The sequence below is a fragment of the Muscardinus avellanarius genome (assembly GCF_963383645.1).
Source record: "Muscardinus avellanarius genome assembly, chromosome: 1".
NCBI lineage: Eukaryota > Metazoa > Chordata > Mammalia > Rodentia > Gliridae > Muscardinus > Muscardinus avellanarius.
The window spans coordinates 65,720,923-65,741,155 of NC_137786.1; the positions used below are offsets into that span (position 1 = coordinate 65,720,923).

General features: G+C 40.9%; 1 protein-coding gene across 1 annotated transcript in view; it reads right to left on the reverse strand.

Annotated features, from left to right (window-relative positions):
• Positions 1-20,233, reverse strand: part of ARSB (arylsulfatase B) — a gene marked incomplete at both ends in the record, with an annotated part of 176,978 nt that overhangs the window by 144,706 nt on the left and 12,039 nt on the right. The window contains 2 exons of the mRNA XM_080692784.1: positions 10,456-10,646; positions 14,244-14,430. Of these exons, the coding sequence (XP_080548910.1) occupies positions 10,456-10,646; positions 14,244-14,430 (378 nt within the window). The remainder of the gene's footprint in view (positions 1-10,455; positions 10,647-14,243; positions 14,431-20,233) is intronic.

Here is a 20,233-nt window from a genome sequence, read left to right on the forward strand (position 1 = left end):
TATTTTAAATTACATATTATCCATTCCTGTGATAGAGTAAGGAGTCCCCGCATACAGAGCTCAAATAGATTCCCAAAGGCTTATTTGTAGTTCAGACCTCTGAAACTTTAGAAATACATTTTCCCCCAAATTTCACTTTAAAGGTAACTGTTAAATATCAATGTCATCTCTTTAAACATTTTGACTAAGAAGGTAGGTGATGGACTAGGATGATGACACAAAACCTATGCTCCATTTGTACATTATTTCCATGGGAAAACATCCTAAACTCCCATTCCTAGAGTCTGCACACGACGCTCTCTGCCTCTGCTCGCCCTTGACACGCACTTTCTCCTCCAGCTGCACAGATCACTCTGAGGTTCCTGTGTACCTCTGGACCATGCAAGGAAAGATGTTCAGGGGCATGAATGACCTGAAGGTGCACGTCGCTCTGTGGTAGGAGCAGCTTTCTAGGTCTCCAGCTCTAGACAGAGCCAACTCTAACCACCAGCCAAGGTTTGGGGAGGGGCGCGCAGGACTGAAAATCAGAAGGCTTGTCAAGCATGGTGGTGCACTTCTATAATCCCAGTATCTGTGAGGCTGAGAGGAGAATTAAAGATTTAGAGCCAGCCTCAGCAACTTAGAGAGACTCTCAGCAACCTAACAAGACCATGTTTCAAAGCAAACAAACATTTTAAAAGGCCGGGGATGTATCTCAGAAGTAGAATGCCCCTGGGTTCAATCTCCTATACCACAAAAAAAATACATGTATACATATATGCATACATACATAACATACATTGCTGGAGTTTAAGCACTTTGGTAAAATCCCCCTGGATTCAATTCCTAGTATCAAAAAAGAAGAAAAAAGAAGACTACAATAGTTCGCCTCCCACAGAGAGTGATAAAAATATAACATTAAGCCAGACATGGTGGCGCACGCTTGTAATCTCAGCATTCAGGAGGCTGAGACTGGAGGATCGCGGTTTGCAGACAACCTCAGCTACTTATTGAGGCCTTCTACAACTTAGTGAGACCCTGTTTCAAAATAAAGAATAAAAAATAGGGCAGAGGGTGTAGCTTGGAGGTCAAATGCCCCTGGATTCTATCCCCAGACCAAGTCAGAATTTCTGATAATTCCATGCCCATACTCCATATGGTAGCAAAATGTTAGAATATGATAAACAGGGACCCTACCCCAAGTACTATCCAATCTTCTAGGCTCTCCCCCTCTATCTCACCTGAACTGCTCTGCTTATTTAACAAGACGCTGGGCCCTGGTGTGGGGCAGGAAAGGTGCAGTACCTTTCTTCCTCCATCACAAGGAGGAAGACACTTTGGCAGACACTTTCATAAGAAAAGACATGTTAGCAAGAGAAAAGCATGACTAATTTATTTAAAGATGTGTGTGACTTGAACGCCTTTATGATGAAGACCCATAGACCTAGGAAAACCTGCCCATTTTATGCTAAGAGTCAATGAAGCAGGGGCAGCTTGTGAAAACACACTTGGACAAAGAGGTTAGGACCTACTGGGGCTGCTGAGTGGGGAAACTCAGAAAAGCCTGTCTGTTCAGATACTTCTTGGCTTCTCCAACGTGGCATTTCTTCCTTCCATGTATGTGTTAGGATCCCCCTGGATGAGAGTTCTATCAGAAGAGCAGGTCAGGCTCTTTCTGTCCCGCTCTTCTTTATGGCCGGCTCTTACACAGAACGACAGGGGAAGGTTAGAGCAATATTTTTGAGTTTTATAGCTGACTTTGGGGAAAAGGAGTTTTAGGTTTTAGGACTTTGCTTGGAGAAGAGAAATTCTAGTTGCAATGGCCTGCCTTGAGAGAAGACAGGACAGCAGAAACAGGAGGACAGAAAGACCTTGCTTCTGAAGCACCTGTGTCCCTCAGTTCAAAGTATGCAGCACGGCGAAGTACAGTTCCTAGGGATTGTTTTCTGAGCCCTAATACTTATTATCATCATGAGAGAGTCTGTGGCTGGTGTGCATTCTCAACCACAGCAGAGTGTGGGTGGAGGGAGGGAGAGAGTGTGGGAGGGAGGAGGGAGAGGGAGAGTGTGGGTGGAGGAGGGGGGGAGAGAGAGAGAGAGAGAGAGAGAGAGAGAGAGAGAGAGAGAGAGAGAGAGAGAGAGAGAGAGAGATCGGGCTGAAAGGTTAAAATATTCTATTCTGGCACTCAACTATTTAAGTTAAAGCACTTGAAAAACAGCAGGTGCAAGATCACTTTGACCTTCATGATGTTTAAGAGCAGAAGATGAAATTCCCATGTGAAAGACAATCTCCCTATATTAGAAGGAAAGGCCACATCCTTATCCTCAAGGACAGGAAGTCTAAAGGAAGAGAATTCTATACATACCTTGTTAACCCTTTTCTTTGAAACTACCCACATAATTTACTTTATTATCCTTTGTCTAGTAGAGTATATTAAGTAACTGACTTACTGCTTCTTTGGGGCCTTCAATTCTTAATGTAAAACTCGCACTATGCTTTTCTCCTATTAATCTTATGTTAATTCAATTCTTGGACCAAGCCAGAACCCTAAGATGACAGAGGCGGATTTTTCTGCTCCTACACAGGTTACTAGCAGCAACATGACAACCCCCGTGGTGAAGGACAGGGGAAAATAAGGCACGTTATTCCCAGCCAGCAATGGATTCCTAAAAGCCACGAAGTGGAGGGTGGAGGGGAGAGTTCCTGTAACCATGCCAGGGACAAAGTGATTCTGGGACAACTGTTAAAGAGCCTTGCAAATATTTAGTATGGAAATAATTCTACTTTGCTTTGCTAAATATAGTAAAAGAGTAACTTGAAAGTATTTCCCAGAATGATTCCTTAGTAGCTAAAGACATTATCCCCACCCTTGAGGGGTTAAAAATATAAAACTACAGCAGTCCTCATTGGTCCAGTAACAAGACTTCTATTGACTCGAAGATAAGGGACATGACTTAGAAGTGAAAACCACCCCTGAGGCCTAAGAGCCAGCAAAGGCTCTTAAAAAAAAAAAGCCTTTCCCAGGTGGTGGTCAACAGCTATGCAAAGGTCTCATTGCCACCTGCCTGCCAAATACTAATAACTTAGAAGAACAGATACAGGTACTCCTTGAACCAAAAACTTATCTTTCTTTCCCAGCAGGGTAGGAATAGTATTCTGGGGAAATAGCCTTCCATGCAGCTATATGGCTTTGGGTCACTAGGAGGAAACAGAATAATGTACAGTACAGCCCTTTCATGAGGTTAGGCCAGTGTAACACACTGAAGATGTTTCCATCTAACACTATGAAAACACTTTCAATACTCAAGTGAACTTTATCACAAAACTCCATCCTCAATGGCACTAAATAGAAGCATTTCTATGCTATTTTAAAATTGGAAAAAATAACAAATTTTTAGTACTACATGGTAATCCAATAGAAAGAACAATTAACTAAGGTTCCAAGGTTCTCCATCCGCCATCCGGACTCTGGGGCAGCCACTTGTCCCTGGACCCTTCCTGTGAACAGTTGTGGCCAATTTCCCCAGGCCTCCAGCCAGAGCCTCAGCTCACTAGCCCAAGGCAAGCCGTCCTGGGGATGGGCTCATTGTTACCACATATCCACAGCCTTGAATTCCAACCCGCCTGTGCCTCAGCTTTGGAGACCTGAAGGCCCATTCTGACCTTACGGACACCTGGACTGTCAACCTCCACTGATTTCTGGGTTTATGCTGGGGCCTGAACTCTCTTTTGCTTTTGCTTGGGTCCAGACCCCTGTTCTGATCAACTTAGTCATAATTGCTATCCTCACCCCCAACTAAAAGCTATATCCTTTTAGAGGTCTTAGAAATATGAAATGAAATCCTTTATGTGGAATCATGGCTAAATTCTTAATATTATATAAAAGTCAGGCATTATCACCTAAGGCAATTTGTATATTCATGATGCTAATGTTCTTTTCCCTTTTTTTTTTTTTTTGTATGCCATATGGATCCTAAAATGTATATTGTTTTCCAGTACTGGGGATGGAAACCAGAGGCATTCTACCTCTGAGCTACACAAAGTAGAATGATTTTTTATTCTTTATTTTGAAACAGGGTCTCACTGAGTTGCAAAGGACCTCATAAGTAGCTAAGGCTAGATGTGAACCCTGATCCTTCTGTCTCAGCCTCCCAAATGCCGGATTTCATGCATGTACCACCACACCTGGCTTCTAAGATGTATACTCTAAACATCGTCACCATGCTAGGATACCTTAGCATCAGTGAGGAAAAATGCTTTATTTTCATTTTTTATATATTTTCCTAATTTTTTTTTTGGTGGTACTGGGGTTCCTGGAAGCCCTTCTACCTCCGGACTACACTCCCAGACCTATTTTATATTTTTGAAACAGGGTCTCTTAAACCAGCGCGGCTGACTACGAACTTGTGCGATCCTCCTGTCTCGGCCTCCCAAGCGCGGGGATTACAAGCGTGCGCCACCACGCCCGGCTATTTTCCTAATTTAAAGTATAAGTAGAAAAAGATATGATAGGTTTTGAAATTGTTATTATATCTTTGATATCCAAATTAAAGCAAATTGTCCCAGGGAAAAACAGGACTCTTGCATTAGAAATTAACATTTTCATTAGGAAGCTTCTAATAGATTAGGTATGTTAGATAACATTTGTTTTTATTCTGCAAAGTGCTCTGGGAGCTATTTTTAAAAATGTATTGGTGCAATGTAATGATACATGATAGTGAGATCCACACTGATACATTCATACATATACCTAACTGGTCTGTTTCTTTCCCTATGCTTTCCCTTTCCCTTTCCCTCTCCACCTCCATCCCCTGACCCCATTCCACTCTTGTACTGGTCTGTCTGTAGTCATGGGTCCCTTCCTTTTCCTTCTTCTTTCCTCTCTAGCTTCTCCATAGAGAGAAAACATGTGGCCTTTGATTTTCTGAGTCTGGCTGATTTCACTCAGCCTAATGTTCTCCAGTTCCATCCATTTTACTGCAAATGACATAATCATTTTTTTTATCATTCTTTGGGGCTAAAACTCCATTTTGTGTATATACCACATCTTGTTTATCCATGCATCTGGTGACAGCCACCTAGGATGGCTCCATTACTTGGCTATTGTGAATTGTGCTGCTATGGGTATGCATCTATAGTATTCTGATTTGTGTGTGTGTGTGTGTGTGTGTGTGTGTGTGTGTGTGTGTGTGGTACTGGGTGTAGCCCAGAAGTACTGGGCTACACTCCCAGACCTATTTTATACTTTTTTTATTTTTGGAAATAGGGTCTCTTAAGTCAGCGCGGCTGGCTTCGAACCTGTGTGATACTCCTGTCTCCGACTCCCAAGCATGAGGATTGCAAGCGTGCGCCACCACGCCTGGCTAGTATTCTGATTTTAATCTTTTGGAAAAATACTGAGGGGTGCTATAACTGGGTCATATTGTGATACTACTATTCCTAGTCTTTTGAGAAATCTCCATACTGATTCTATAATGGTTTAACTAATTTAGAGTCCCACCAACAGTATATAAGTGTTCATTTCCCCCCATATCTTAACCAGCATTTATTATTATCTGTGTTCTTGATGATTGCCATTCTAACTAGAGTGAGGTGAAATCTCAGTGTAGTTTTAATCTGCATTTTCATGATTGCTATGAATTAAGAATTTTAAACATTTTTTTTTCACATATTTATTGGCCATTTGTTTTTGGTTTTGTTTTTGCAGTACTGAGGACTGAACTCAGGAGCATTCTCCCTGTGAACTTCATCCTCAACTCTATTTTTTTTTATTCTTTATTTTGAAACAGGGTCTCACTAAGTAGCTGAGGCTGGCGTCAAACCTGGGATCCTCCTGTCCTAGCCTCCCAAGTACTGGAATTACAGGCACGCAACACCATGCCCAACATTATTTCTTCTTTTGAGAAATGTCTATTAAGTTGAATTGGCCCTTTATTAAATGGGCTAGTTCTTTTTTGGTGTTAAGTTTTTTTAGTTCTTTATATATTCTAGATATGAATTCTCTGTTGAAGGAGTAGCTGACAAAGATTGTTCTCCTATTTTGTAGGCTGTCTCTTTGTGCTCTTGAGATTCCTTTGCTGTGCAGAAACTTTTTAATTTGATGCCACCCCATTTATTAATTCTTGGTTTTATTTCCCAAGCTTTAGGGATTGTATTGAGGAAATTGCTGTCTGTGCTTATATGTGGGAGAGCTGGTCTTATGATTTCTTCTAACAGTTGCAAAGTATCTGGTCTAATTCCTAGGTCTTTGATGTGGGAATGTTTTTAACAGGAAGATATTTTATAGATATGTTACTTTCACTTTGTAAAGGGATGACTCTGTAGAAAAGAAAAAGGACATGCTTTCCCATTAAATGAAGTCACTGTTCAGCAGTGTCTCCTGAGTCCAGTACCAGCAATTACATTGTTATAGAACAGCCTTGTTTATTTTTTATGCTGAGATTGGCTTCAAACCAGTGATCTTCCTGTCTCAGCCTCCCAAGTACTGTGATTACCGGCATGCAACACCATACCCAATTTATATGTGTTTCTTTAATAACTTCCATTTGAGAACAAGTTGCCTACGTTTCTGTCTATAAATAGCATCTGAGAAATTAGCACATTAAGCATTTGGATTAGAGAATGAAAAGTGCAGCTTCTGGAAATGGTGAGATGCATCATTTTATTGAGAATTAAAAATGTCAACATGTGCATGAACTATCTTAAGCAAACATTTTTGAGTTACTACTCAACTACTGACTATTTAATTCACTTATATCTGAACTTGAAACTTTACATTAAGGACACTAATGCATATTTAATGTGTTAAGTAATGAGTATTTCCTCGATTTTTTTCATTTATCTGTTTATGTATTTATTTATTGTGGTACTTAGGATTGAACCTAGAGGGATTCTACTTCTGAGCTCCCCTACACCTGCCAGCCCTTCTTATTTTTTATTTTGAAACAAAGTCTCACTAAATTACTGAAAGTCTCACTGAATTGCCAACACTAGCCTCGAACCTGCTAGCCTCCTGTCTCAGCTTCCCAATTAGTGAGATTCTAGGTGTGCACCACTAGGCCCAGTGCGTCTTCAGCATGTTTCAGATAGGAAGATGACCAGCCTCTCATCTATGATTTCCATCATGCTACCCATAAGCAGCACCATGCTAACAACACCCTTCCATGGCTTGGGAACTCTTAGGGCCTCACACTGTGCTCAATTCCAGAGCTTTCCCCAACACCCTGTTAAGGCAGTCCACCCACAGAGAACAAGCTCACCCCAGCTCTTATCCACATGTCATGAGGGAAGAATGAGAGAATATTCTATTCTTCCATAATTTGGAGGAAATTTTATTGTAGGTAGATTATAGTTGTTGCATGACTAAGGTATTGTTATGCTGAAACCTACCAAAAGAAGTTGGCTTCTGCTTGCCCCTATGTTTGAGGGAAGAGAGTGCCCTGAATGACATATTACAGAATGCTCTTAAACTGGGCGTGGTGGGGCATGCTTGTAATCCCAGCATTTGGGAGGCTGAGACTGGAGGATCATGATTCACAGACAGCCTTAGCTACTTAGTGAGGCTCTTTACAACTCAGTGAGACCCTGTTTCAAAATAAAGAATTAAAAAAATAGGGCAGGGGGTATAGCTTGAAGGTCAAATGCCCCTGGGTTCCATTCCCAGACCCGAAAAAAAAAAAAAGAATGCTCTTAATAGCACAAGGTGCCAGTAGTGGCTGCACATCAGACTCACTGGTGGTGGTGGTGGTGGTGGTGGTGGTGGTGGTGGTGGTGGTGTGTGTGTGTGTGTGTGTGTGAGGGGGAGGGAGAAAAAGAGAGAGGGAAATATCAATGACTGGTCCCACCTCAGACTTACAAATCACAATTTGGCATCAGTATTTCTTATAGGTTTCTCTGATGATTCTAATATATGGTCAGGACTGAAACCATTAAGTTGAATCATGAACTGGGACCCAGATCTCTGGTCTTGGATATTAGCTGTGAACTAGGGAGGCTGATTAAAGACATAAGTTCTGGAGTCAAAGAGAGTTGGTTTAAATTCCAACTCTGACTTGCAGTAGCTCTGTGACCTTGAACAAGCTACTTAACTTCTCTAAGCCACTTTGCTTAAATAAAAAGTGTAAAGTAGTGGCTCCCTTATAGTAAAATACATTGTTCCCTTAAACATTACCTTAATTTTTTTTGTTTTTGTTTTTGGTGTTGAGCTGTATCTATAAAATATCAGGCGTAGAGAAGAAAGCTGTGATGATTAGATATCGAATACCCCCTAAAGAACTCATGTATTAATGTTCAGAGTAGATATAATTCAGTCATGAGACTTGTAATTTCATCAGTGGATAAATCCATTGTGATGGATATACTGGGTGGTAACCTAGGCCGGTAGGGCGTGGTGGGAGGAAGGGGGTTCCTGGGTATGTGGCCTTGTGGACTTTATGCTTGTCTCTGTGAATCTCTTTGCTTGCTGGCCTCATGATGTGAGAGCAGAGCCCTTATCCTTTGTCTCTATCTGCTTCCCATATTCATGTCCTGAGATCTCAGACCCTGGCTTCACATGGATGGAACCTGAAATCTCCAAAAATTGTGAGCAAATAAGGCTTCCTTCCTCTAAGCCGTGTGTTCATTTGTTTGGATTATAGCAGTTGACCAAGACAAAAGCTAAGAACTTAATCTAATTACCTAGTTTTCCAACTGTCTGAATACTGACTTAGATCTAAGTTTAAAACATGGGTATTTCTACATATTTGAGAACATGTTTCTCTTACTTCATGTTCTACAACAGGCATGGTTACTCTGAGTTGTCAGCCTTAAGCTAATATAAAGCCAAAAGTGGGGTAGAGCCCACTTTGGTAAAGTATTGGGAAGATCCCCAATACCGCATTGAGTAGGTGAAGGCAAAGCCAGGAAGATTCCACACCAACATAGGGGTCATCAGCAGGGCACTGAGTCCAGACATGTATGTAAGGCAGAATCCACACTGTGCTCTGCACTCAGAACCCCCAGGCATTGTCAGAGTCAAAGCACAGGAAATCAGAAGAATGAGATAACATTGTACATTCTAGAATTTTCTGTTTCCAAGCCTCCCTAAACGATTGACTTTTTAAGTGTGCTAATATAGCTCTTCACAAGACATCTTTTGAGCCCAGTGTCTGACAACACAAATGCCTGCCCCACTTCAGAGGCACCTAAAAGCTAGATCTAGAGGCTTTAAGGCTATTTCAGCTATCTTCTATCTTTACCTATAGGTAAGTCAGGACATAAACAATAGCTTTAGCATGGAAATTGTGAAAAATAGGTTCATCAATGTCTCATGTCTATGAATTGGAAGACTCAATTTTAATATGTTGAATATACAAATTAGAGCAGGGGTTTTTGGTATTTTCTTGGTAGAAATTGACTAGTGGGTATGAATACAATGCACCAATAAAAAAATTTTTTTAATTAAGTAAAAATAAAAAAGAAACTGACTAGTGGACTCTAAAATTAACACGATAATGTAAAAAAAAAAAACTAGAATAGACAAAATAGTCTTGGGGAAAAAATATAAAGTTAGAGGACTTGACCTGAATCTAAAATTTATAGAACCCTTGACAGATAGTTTGCCATAATAAAGCCTCCTTGTATACTTAGCCAGTTGTTTTTATAGTCATTTTACTAATTACTTAGGGCACATGCATATAAAACACCAAAAAAAATAAAACCGTATTTCCATCAAAACAGCACAGAGATAGTATTCCTCAAAGTGTGACCTAGAGACTACTCTCACCAAAATCACCTTTTAAGAGTTACTTTAAGCACATGCTTGTAATCCCAATACTGGGGAGGTTGAGACAGGAAGAGTGCAGGTTCATGGCCAGCCTCAGCTACTTAATGAGGCCCTCTGCAACTCAGAGACCCTGTTTCAAACTAAAGAATAAACATATGGCTGGGAGGTGTGGCTCAGAGGTAGAATGCCCCTGCATTCCAACCCTAGTACCACCAAAAAAAAGAGTTTCTTTAAAATGCTGATACATGGATTTCTCCAAAACTAATAAATCACACCCTTAGAGGCAGACTCCAGGACTCTTCATTCTTAATAACATTCCTAGACTGATTCTGATGTGCTTTAAAATTTGAAAACAACCCACCTAGAATTAGTTTTTTTTTTTAACAATGTAGCCTTTTCTATCTTAACAAGATTCTGTGTGTGTGTGTGTGCGTGCATGCGTGCGTGCGTGCGTGCGTGTGTGTGTTGTGTACTGAGGGTTTAACCCGGAGGCATTCTACCTCAACCTACACCCCCAGCCCTTTTGTTGTTGTTGCTGTTTTGGTTTTGTTTTGAAATAGTGTCTTGCTAGGTTGCTAAGAGTCTCACTATGTTTCTGAGGTTGTCCTCAATCCTGTGATCTGCCGTCTCCGCCTCCCAAACATTAGTATTACAGGTGTGTGCCACCATACCCAGCCTCAAGATTCTGATATTAGTAAAGAAACAAGATTTACCTTGTCTGGAGGATGGTTAGCTATAAGGTCTGTAGCCCTTTGGGTGAATACGTTTGTTGAATACATATTTTTATATCCGGTTGCAACTTCTTCACCATCTCGGAAATCAAGAGCACATCGTGTGACATTCAAAGCCTCAATCAATGTACAGCGCTCATGAGAATAGTAATCCTCGCTACCTAGGAGATACCCTGCAACAAGAATGGAGGATGAAAATGCTCAGCATAGCCGAAAACTTGTTGAACAAACTCATGTTTTGGCATTTAATTGCCTAATGAAATTGATTACCCGTGACAAGGCTAATCAAATGACAAGGATAATCAGAGCAACATTTCTTAACATCTCTATATTTGGTAGCAGAAGTCATTTAAAAAATCAAACCCACTCCTCTCTCAGGTCTTTAAGAACATAGGCTCTATCATGAAACCCTACAAGTGGGTGACTCCATGTAAATGTTTTTAAAACATCAGGACTCAAATTAAGTGAAGGTGATAATACCTTAATCCTTATAGCTAATTGCAAAATAACATACAGCTAATGTGATTTGTGACCAGTTTTGTTGTGAGGTATTGCATAAATGTGTGCAGGGTTCAAACAATGGCATTTGCTGTTCTTGAAGCTGCAGGCTGGCTTCTAGGTTATTTATAGCCGCAGCTCTCAGACTCATCCTCAGTCACATGCTGACACCCACTGGTGAAAGAGGAAACCTCTCCAAACAGGAGCTCCAGACATACTCAGCAACACCAAACGATCCAACTACGACCTGAGCACTGAAGGCAGATGTTTCTGTCTACAGTGATCTTGATTTTGCCAATTTAAATAGCATTAATTGCCTATCCTACAATTTATATTTAAATATGGGAGAAAATGAATTTTCTTAACTAAAGGTTGTTTGTGTAAATGTACCATATTTTCCTAAAATATTCAAAGAAGCTGTACTGCATACTATGATTTCATTTATATTAATGTCCAGAAGGGGCAAATCTATACACACAGAAAGTAGATTAGTGATCACCTAAGACTGGAGGGGTTGAAGGAAATTGGAAGTGACCAGTGACTACTAATGAATAACATTTGGTGTCTTTTTTGGGATGATGACAATGTTCTACACTTGAACTGTAATAAAAACAACACAACCCTGTAAATGTATTAAGAACTGTTGAACTGTATACCTTAATTGGGTGAAATGTATGGTATGTGAATATGCCTTCATAAAGCTATTAAAAAGAAATAAACTTTGTGGGGCACTTAGCTATTTCCTGGCATACATAAGGCGTATTACCCTTAGAAACAATGATGGCTAAATTAACCTAGCCCTTTCCCTAAGTCCTGAACTCTCCTTACAATGACAAATTGGACTTTTAGGATAAAAGTTCCCACCTTCCAACTTGCTGGTGTGTTGTCAATAAAGCTCTTTATTCCCCTGTCACTGTGTCTCTGGAATTACTGGCTTCATCTGGACGTTTTCAGGTTATAAGGATAGTTTGGAGTTTTCATGACTATTGAGTATTAAGAGTTTGAGAAAATCACTTCCATTCCTTATTTATAAATGTAAACTATATTCTATTATTTAGGAGAATATGTGCACAGGATATACTTGATTAGATTATGTATAAACTATAAACACTGAAATGACACTAAAAATAGGACTAGGCCTACTTACATCCTTGGCCACACTGATACCAAGCAACCACGTGACAATCACTTGGTGCTGTTCATCCTAAGGGTGGCCTACAAATTTGAACTCAGATGCTGAGTCTGAAGATGATAATGACAACATATGCTATGTTGGAAAAAAATTATAAAATATTTTTAATAAATCTGACTGCTTTAACAGTTTTATTGAGATACGATTCACATACCACACAAGTCACCCATTTAAAGAATATCACTCCCTGGTTTTTAGAGGGCTCACAGCGCTGCAGGCCCATACCCCATTATCTGACTATTTTCCGGGTAATGCCAGTAAAAGCAGTCTGTGGCTGTCACAGTCTTCGTGGCTGCAAGCCTCCCTTCATGAGATCATGAGTGTTATTATCTGCTCTAGGTCCAGATTAGGCTTCCTAATTCTCATAAAAGGATATCATGTCCACCTTTTGTCCAACTAAAACTTTATATAGCTTGGCTTTCAATAAAAATTTCAAAGTACTCCTAGTCCATCCTTTTGCCAGAATTTGCAGAATTAAAATATCAACTTCTCCTTCGGCAAAGACCTGGTGGAAACATTTCAAAGGCTGTATAGGCTGGTTGTTCCTCCAAAACTTCCAAGATGACAAAGTACTCTTACATTCAAGTCTGAGTTTTAGCTGCTGTTTGAGGATACTGAAGATACACTCTGGCTCACCCAGAGAGAGTGGCAGTGTTGATTGTACTATCTGCTAAAGCGTCTGGATGGGCGCAGGCACATGTGCTCTCCTGTCTGATATCCTTGTGTCTTGATTTTAACCCTGGACCCAAGGAAGTATTGCAGCCATGTGCTCGGACTGCATTGTTTTGGCTTCTATATACATTCCTTTTTCTGAATAACTCCTTTCGTGCTTTGGCCCTAGCTTGGATAGAGAAGAATCCTCACGAAACATCTAGAAAACCATCACTATCTTGTCAAAATGTTTTAAGGACACTGTCCACTTATCTTCTCCGAAGGGAGAAATTTCTCTCAGGCCTAAGAGCCAGCCAGAAAATGCTTTACTCTTCCTAAACATCTGGTTTTCATTTATCATGTAGATTATATGACTTATAACTTCCTCCTCCTCCTCCTCCTCCTCCTCCTCCTCCTCCTCCTCCTCCTCCTCCTTCTTCTTCTTCTTCTTCTTCTTCCTCCTCCTTCCCCCCCTCTCTTTCTCTCTCTTTCTCTCTCTACTTTGGACATAAGGCATCTCACATCTTAGAAATGAATGTGAAACACACCTAGAGCCATGCACCTTATTGGTAATTTGGTGCCATTAAACTATTCCATCTTTTTCTCCTCACCCTGATTTTGCTATTGTTCAATATGTGTTCCTTTTCTACTGTAGCAGATCATAAATAAATGAAGAAGCAGATGGGAGATAGGTAGGTAGCTCAATAACAGACAGAAAGATAGCTCGATATAAAAAGAACCTGACAGAATGATATGCAGTCTCTGGCAAGATAAACAGGTTATTAATTAAGGCACAGTTTGAAACAGGCTTAAAGAAGGCACATTTTTAAACAAATGTTAGGTTTCCTGTTTATTTTTATAGGGCTATCAATCTCATAAAATACTTATCATTTTCTTAATATCTTCCTATCCTCCCTGTTTTATTATTATTAATTTTTAAGTCAATGTGGTCCAATCTAGTGACTCTAAAAGCAGACGGAGAAGGATGCCAGTGGAAGAGAGTCTTCTCCCACCCTCCCCGGAAAGAAAACCCTCGAATACAGTTGAGGAGGCAAAATTACATCATGTACTTTGTAAAGAAAATATCCTTACATTTCATCTGTAATTAAATCACAATCAGCCTGCATCCCCTTGAGATAAGAGCTTCTCAGAGGGCACAGTGGTCTGCTGTGCAGGTGATAATTCTTCCAGGGCTCTAAGGTGTCCTCGTACTCTGACCCTCACTGGGCACAGAGCTGTGTTTGTGTTTTTGTTTTGGGTGGTTGTTGGGCTGTTTTGTTTTGTTTTGTTTTGGTACTGGGGATTGAACCCAGGGGCATTCCTTTATTGTTCAAGTTTCCAGTTATTTCATTTGATTACACTGTAGTGCGTTTTACAAGATGGCTGGAGGTAGTCTGTTTTGTTAAAGAAACAAATGCATTCCCATTACCAAAGTAAGTATCAAATCCTCGGCGGGTTGGCAGGCATTCTTTCCGGTACATTCCCAGGTGCCATTTTCCAACCATATGAGTAGTGTAGCCTGCTTCTTTCAGAAGCTGGGGTAGGAGTTTTTCATCCAAAGGAACACAGCTAGGTTGACAGACCCAGATTATTTGGTGCTGCAAACCTGTATGGATCTTAAAGAGATAAATACAATGGGTTAATAACTTTGAAATATTGTAAACAAGCAGATAAGAGTTGCTTGCCTAATTTATTGGACATATCTTTTGCTTTGGATGTTTAATTCCTGTTCTGGTTTAAGTATATTTCTGAAAGGCAGTTAACTCACTTAAGTATAGTATTGGCATAAACAGGACTTGAAAAGAGGAATAAAAGCATTCCAACACACACACACACACACACACACACACACACACACACACTTTTGGTGCTGAGGACTGATCCTGCACCACCATGCCCAGCAGATGTTAGGTATTTTCAACAAATATTTATCAAGGCACTATGTCAGAAACCAGTAACTTTTCACTTTTCTTAAAAACAGTAGCAATAACATGAGGTATGGAACTATTGAGAAAAAAGTGTTCCAATTCCTGTGTACATGAGATTTTATTCAATTGTTATCTTTAAAGGCTGTATGCTTTCCTTTGTTGAAGGTTACCAGTATAATGAAACTGATGGTTCATGTCTATTATTCTACTTTATGTAAACCAAAATCTCAAAATACAGTGCTCAACTTTTCATTTAAAAAGGCAGCCATCTGAGACGAGTAAAGAAAGGGTTCAGTGGGGTAGGAATGAAATTGACCAAATTACATTTTGTGCCTGTACAAATATGTAGTAACAAATCCCACCATTATGTGTAATCATAACACACACACACACACACACACACACACACACACACACACTGCTTGGGAGTGATGGTGAAGTCACACAGCAACTAAGCCTTATGCAACAATCATTCTTGGGTTTTAGTATAATTTTTTTAGTATAACATTTCTTGACTGGGATGGAACCCAGGGCTTTCTACCTCCGAACAACACCCCCAGACCTATTTTTTATTCTTTATTTTGAAACAGGGTCTCACTGAGTTGCAAAGGGCCTCACTAAATAGCTGAGGCTGGACGTGAACCGTGATCCTCAGGTCTCAGCCTCCCAAATGCTGGGATTATAATCATGCCCCACCACACAGCTGAGTTTTAGTATAATATTAAAATTAAACATCCAAGCCGGGCATTGTGGCGCATGCTTGTAATCCCCGCACTTGGGAGGCCGAGACAGGAGGATCGCGCAGGTTCGAAGCCAGCCGCGCTGGCTTAAGAGACCCTGTTTCCAAAAATAAAAAAGTATAAAATAGATCTGGGAGCATAGCCCGAAGGTAGAAGGGTTTCCAGGAACCCCATACCACCAAAAAATAAAATAAAATAAAATAAATATCCACAATTATTAAAGTTATTTGACTTATGTTGGTGATGATCCCGCCACAAGTTGTAAACATAAGTAAAAAATGCATTTAATACACCTAACCTACTAAATATTGTAGCTTAATTCAGCCTAGTTTAAATGTACTCAGACCACTTATGATATGGTACGAAAAAATCATCAAATACAAAACGTATTTCATATTTGTTATAATAAAAGGTCACGCAATTTACTGAATACTGTACTGAAAGTGAAAAAGAGAATGAATGGATATGATTCTGCAACACTGTAAAGTTGAAAAATTATACACCATTGTAAATTGGGGACTGGCCGTATATAAAACAGCTACTCAAACATCCCTCTCTTTTCATAAAAAAAAAACCCTACAAATCTGTTGAAGGGTAAATTTTCTTCATCTGCCGAGATTATTTCCTTTTCCTCGGCATCTGCATGAAAGATTTCCCACGCAGGAAATTAGGAAATTGGCTAAAGCTTAAGGTAAGTGGAGCCCTGAGGGGAAGTGTTGTCTCTGGCCAAAGTACTCCCCCACTCTTAGATATTCTTTCATAACTATTATTCTTTTGGTAATGATTCTTTTAACTTTCCACATGAATTGCTCCGGTGATGTAAGATCAGGACTGTGAGAGAAACTGAGTCCGTGGAAAATAAATTTTCTAGTAATTTGTCTAAGCCTCTAAACGCCCTCGGCTTTGCTCAAATGGTAATAAAATCTAGTTAGAATTCAGATGCTGTGGTAGCATTCCAGTCACAGCAATTACAAACGAAGATTTCCCCTCTATCTCTGACCTTCATTCTAATCATTAACTTACAGTAAAAGCCTTAAGAGTTAGCTGAAACCATTAGCCCTAAAAAACTTGTAAGGGAGGCAAGGTGCCTCTGTTTACCCCCCTCTCCTTGTGATCCTGCCTAGATACAGAGAAGATAAACTTTGTGTGTGACTTCAAAGCAGCCTAGTTGATGAGCAGCTAATACTGCCCAATACAATAGAGCTGAAGGCTAGGAAGATTCTTGACTTTTACACCCAGCATGTGTGCTTCCCGAAACAGGGAGGTGCCACATGGCTAAGAAATGAATATGTCAAAACAAAGGACAGATATAATAAATGTGTAAGTGTGAAAGAAAGGAAATATGGTGAGAATAAGAAAGCATTTTTGTATGAAGAAGAGCTTATCCTAAGATTGTCCCAAATGGGAAAGAGAATCAAGGTAATCAGAAAAGAAAAGGAAGTTGCAAAGGGTTTGTGATAGGAAAATGGATTATTAAAAGATGAATAGGCTTCTAATAAGCCTATCATTTGAGGAAAAGTGCTCAGCAGCTAGAGAAGTACATCTGACAACTAAATCTAAAAACTTCATGTTATTTTTTGGTGTTTATCTGCTAAACTGTGTTGTGAGCTTGTTTAAGCTTTCAGACTTTAGATGGCAATGCAGACGAAACCTGGGAGACCTCCATCGCATCCCCCTGGATCGCCATATCTCCCCATGCCAGCCATATGGACTAAGCCCTAGAAATGGAAAGTTCCGAAGAAACGAGTTAAAGAAGATTCCATGAGAGGCCATATTCTCCAAGCCCTAGGCGTGCCTGTGTCTTCTGGAATTTTCCCTTTGGAGCCGCCTGTCTGCAAGGGCAGGGGGCTCAAGGGCAAGGGGCTGGATTTGGTCACAGGATCCGGAGCTAATCGGAGCTAATCTTGAATGCCCGGACTAGTTTTTTTTTACTTTGTTTACATGTCCTTCACTATTGATTTGTGGTGATTACACTTCTTTTTTTTTTTTTTTTTTTTTTTTACTATTAATTTCACTGGTGAAGGATATAAATTTTCTGGGTTCTTGTAATAAAGTGTCAATCGCACAAGAGGCTTTTGTCCATGTCAGATTCTTTCCCGGAGAGGAATCTTCACCGTTAGCGCCGTGAATAGGAACTTAAAGGAGTTTATTTCATAAAAGGGAAAGAATCGCTGCAGGTAAGTGGCTGCAGAACTGCACCCGAATCCTTTGCACATCTTTCTGAGAAACTCGATCTCGAGAGGACTCAGTGGCCATATTCAGTGCTGGATTTATTATTCCCGATTGAGCCAGTCTGCCGCACCCAGCCCTAATTTTTATTCTTTATTTTGAAACAGGGTCTCACTAAGTTGCAAAGGGCCTCACTAAATAGTACCTGAGGCTGTCCACAAACCACGATCCTCCTGTCTCAGCCTCCCGAATGCTGGGATTACAACATGTGCCACCACGCCCAGCTTAAGATAGGGTAAATTTTGAGTGGCACAACTCACATAAGGGTACACTCTTTGGGTTCTCAATAATTTTTAAGCATGAGCTCCTAAGACCAAAATGTTGGAGAACTAAGGCTGTAATGTCTGATAATGATCACTGCTATGAGGGAAAATAAAGTAGAAGAGAAGAGATAGTGACAGAGGTGACATTTGAGATAGGGAGGCAAAAAGAGCTCCTCTGAGAAGCCTGGTGTGGTGACACATGCCTGTAATCCCACTGCTTGGGAGGCAGAGACAGAAGGATCCTGGGTTTGAGGCCAACCTCAGAAATTTAGATCCTATTTCAAAATTTAAAAATAAAAATAAAATAGGGTTGGGCATGTAGCTTGGAAGTAGAATGCCTCGGGGGTCAGCTTCCAGTACTCTCCAAGAAAAGGAAAGGAAAGGAAGAAAAAAGAAGAGAAAACAAGCTCCTCTGAGGAGATTCTTGAGCAGTGGGCTGAGCAAAGGAGTGTGTGAGCCTTGAAAAATCTGGGCAAAGAGCCAGGCACTTGTAACCCAGCATTCAGGAGGCTAAGACAGGAGGATCGTGGTTCATGGACAGCCTCAGCTACTTAGTGAGGCCCTTTGCAACTCAGTGCGATCCTATTTCAAAATAAAGAATTAAAAATAGGGCTGTGGGTATAGTTTGGAGGTAGAATGCCTCTGGGTTCCATCCTCAGTACTGCAAGAAAGAAAGAAAGAAAGAAAGAAAGAAAGAAAGAAAGAAAGAAAGAAAGAAAGAAAGAAAGAAGGAAGGAAGGAAGGAAGGAAGGAAGGAAGGAAGGAAGGAAGGAAGGAAGAAAGAAAGAAAGAAAGAAAGAAAGAAAGATCTGGGCAAGAGCAATTCAGGCCTAAGGAATAGAGTGTGGAAGCCCCAAACCTGAGCTTGCTTGGTGAGTATACAGGTCAGCACAAAGGCCAGTGGGGTCCCGCCACGGTTCCTGTGCCAAGGGACACCATGGCACCCCTGTAGCACAACCAGGTGTCTCCTGCCTGCAGCCCTTCCTCACAACTCCACACTGCCCCTCCCTGTCCTCGCCCAGCCAATGAGGTGTGCTCTGTGTGAAGGAGCTCAGCACCGATGCCAGCCTTCCCTAGCTCTGGCGCCTCCTGATTTTCACCCTGAGAACATGGGGTGGGGAGGGCCCTCTGGGGCTTGAAGGTTGATGGACCCAGTTCTCAATCGAGGCATGACTCTGGTGCTCCCACCCACTGCAGGCGTATAGCAAGCATTTTGTTTCTAATAAATGATGAGAAATGTGTTTGTGAATGATTTACTTTATCATTTAAAGCATAATAGAATCAAGCTCAGGGAATTAAATCCCATCTGGGCTCTGTCACTTGCGAGCTTTGTAACATTAGGTAGGAACTTCAGTAACTTCCAAACTTACCCTGGGAGGCTGTTACAGTTTGATTTGAAATGTCCACCCAGACCTCCTGTGTTGGGGATTGCAGCCAGGTTCAGAGGTGGGGCATGGCTGGAGGAAGTGGTCACTGGCTGTGCCCTTGGTGACTATATATGCCACTAACCCCTCTCTTTTTCTCTTTTCCTGGCCTCCAGGAGGTGAGAATGGCTTTTCCCTCTCCACTATGCCCTGTGGCCCTGCCACCCAGCCTGCTTCTGCCCTGAACTATGGACTAAAACCTCAAAAACTGCAAGCCAATAAACTTTCTTCCTCTAGAACAGAGATTGACCTATGAGGCTCAACCAAAGACTCTTGGTCTTCTGGCGTTTCACTGGATTCAGCCAGCACAGTATCCTAACAGGAAAGGAAGAAAGCCAGGGTGCCAGGGCTGCCAGTTCACTTCAGCCTGGCTGCCTCTGTTTTCTGCTAAAGGTTACTTTGAAGGCAGCCTTCTCTATGTGACTCATGTTTGAGGTTATAGGATGGCCACTTCCTTTGCTCCCTTCTGGTCTAGGGGTACTAACAGCTCTATGGGGTATGGCAACACTTCCCCTTTTTCTTTCCCCACCCATGTGCACCTTTTAAACTGTCCCTTTTAAAATAAACTCTCCCTAAATTATCCTAATTTGAAAATGCCATCTCTTTCCAGCTGGGACTCCAAGTGATAAGGATGTTGTAATATCCAGGGAAAGGAGAACATTGCTCTCAGCACACCTTAAATCAAGAAAGGATTCTGTCCATTGTTAACACTGTAAGTTTACTCAACAGAAAATTGATCCTAGGATCAAAAACTACATAATCTATACAAATTGGTATGGAAGCCAGCTGTGTAAAGATAGTATTTTATGGAATCCAAGAGCCCCAATGGAGATAA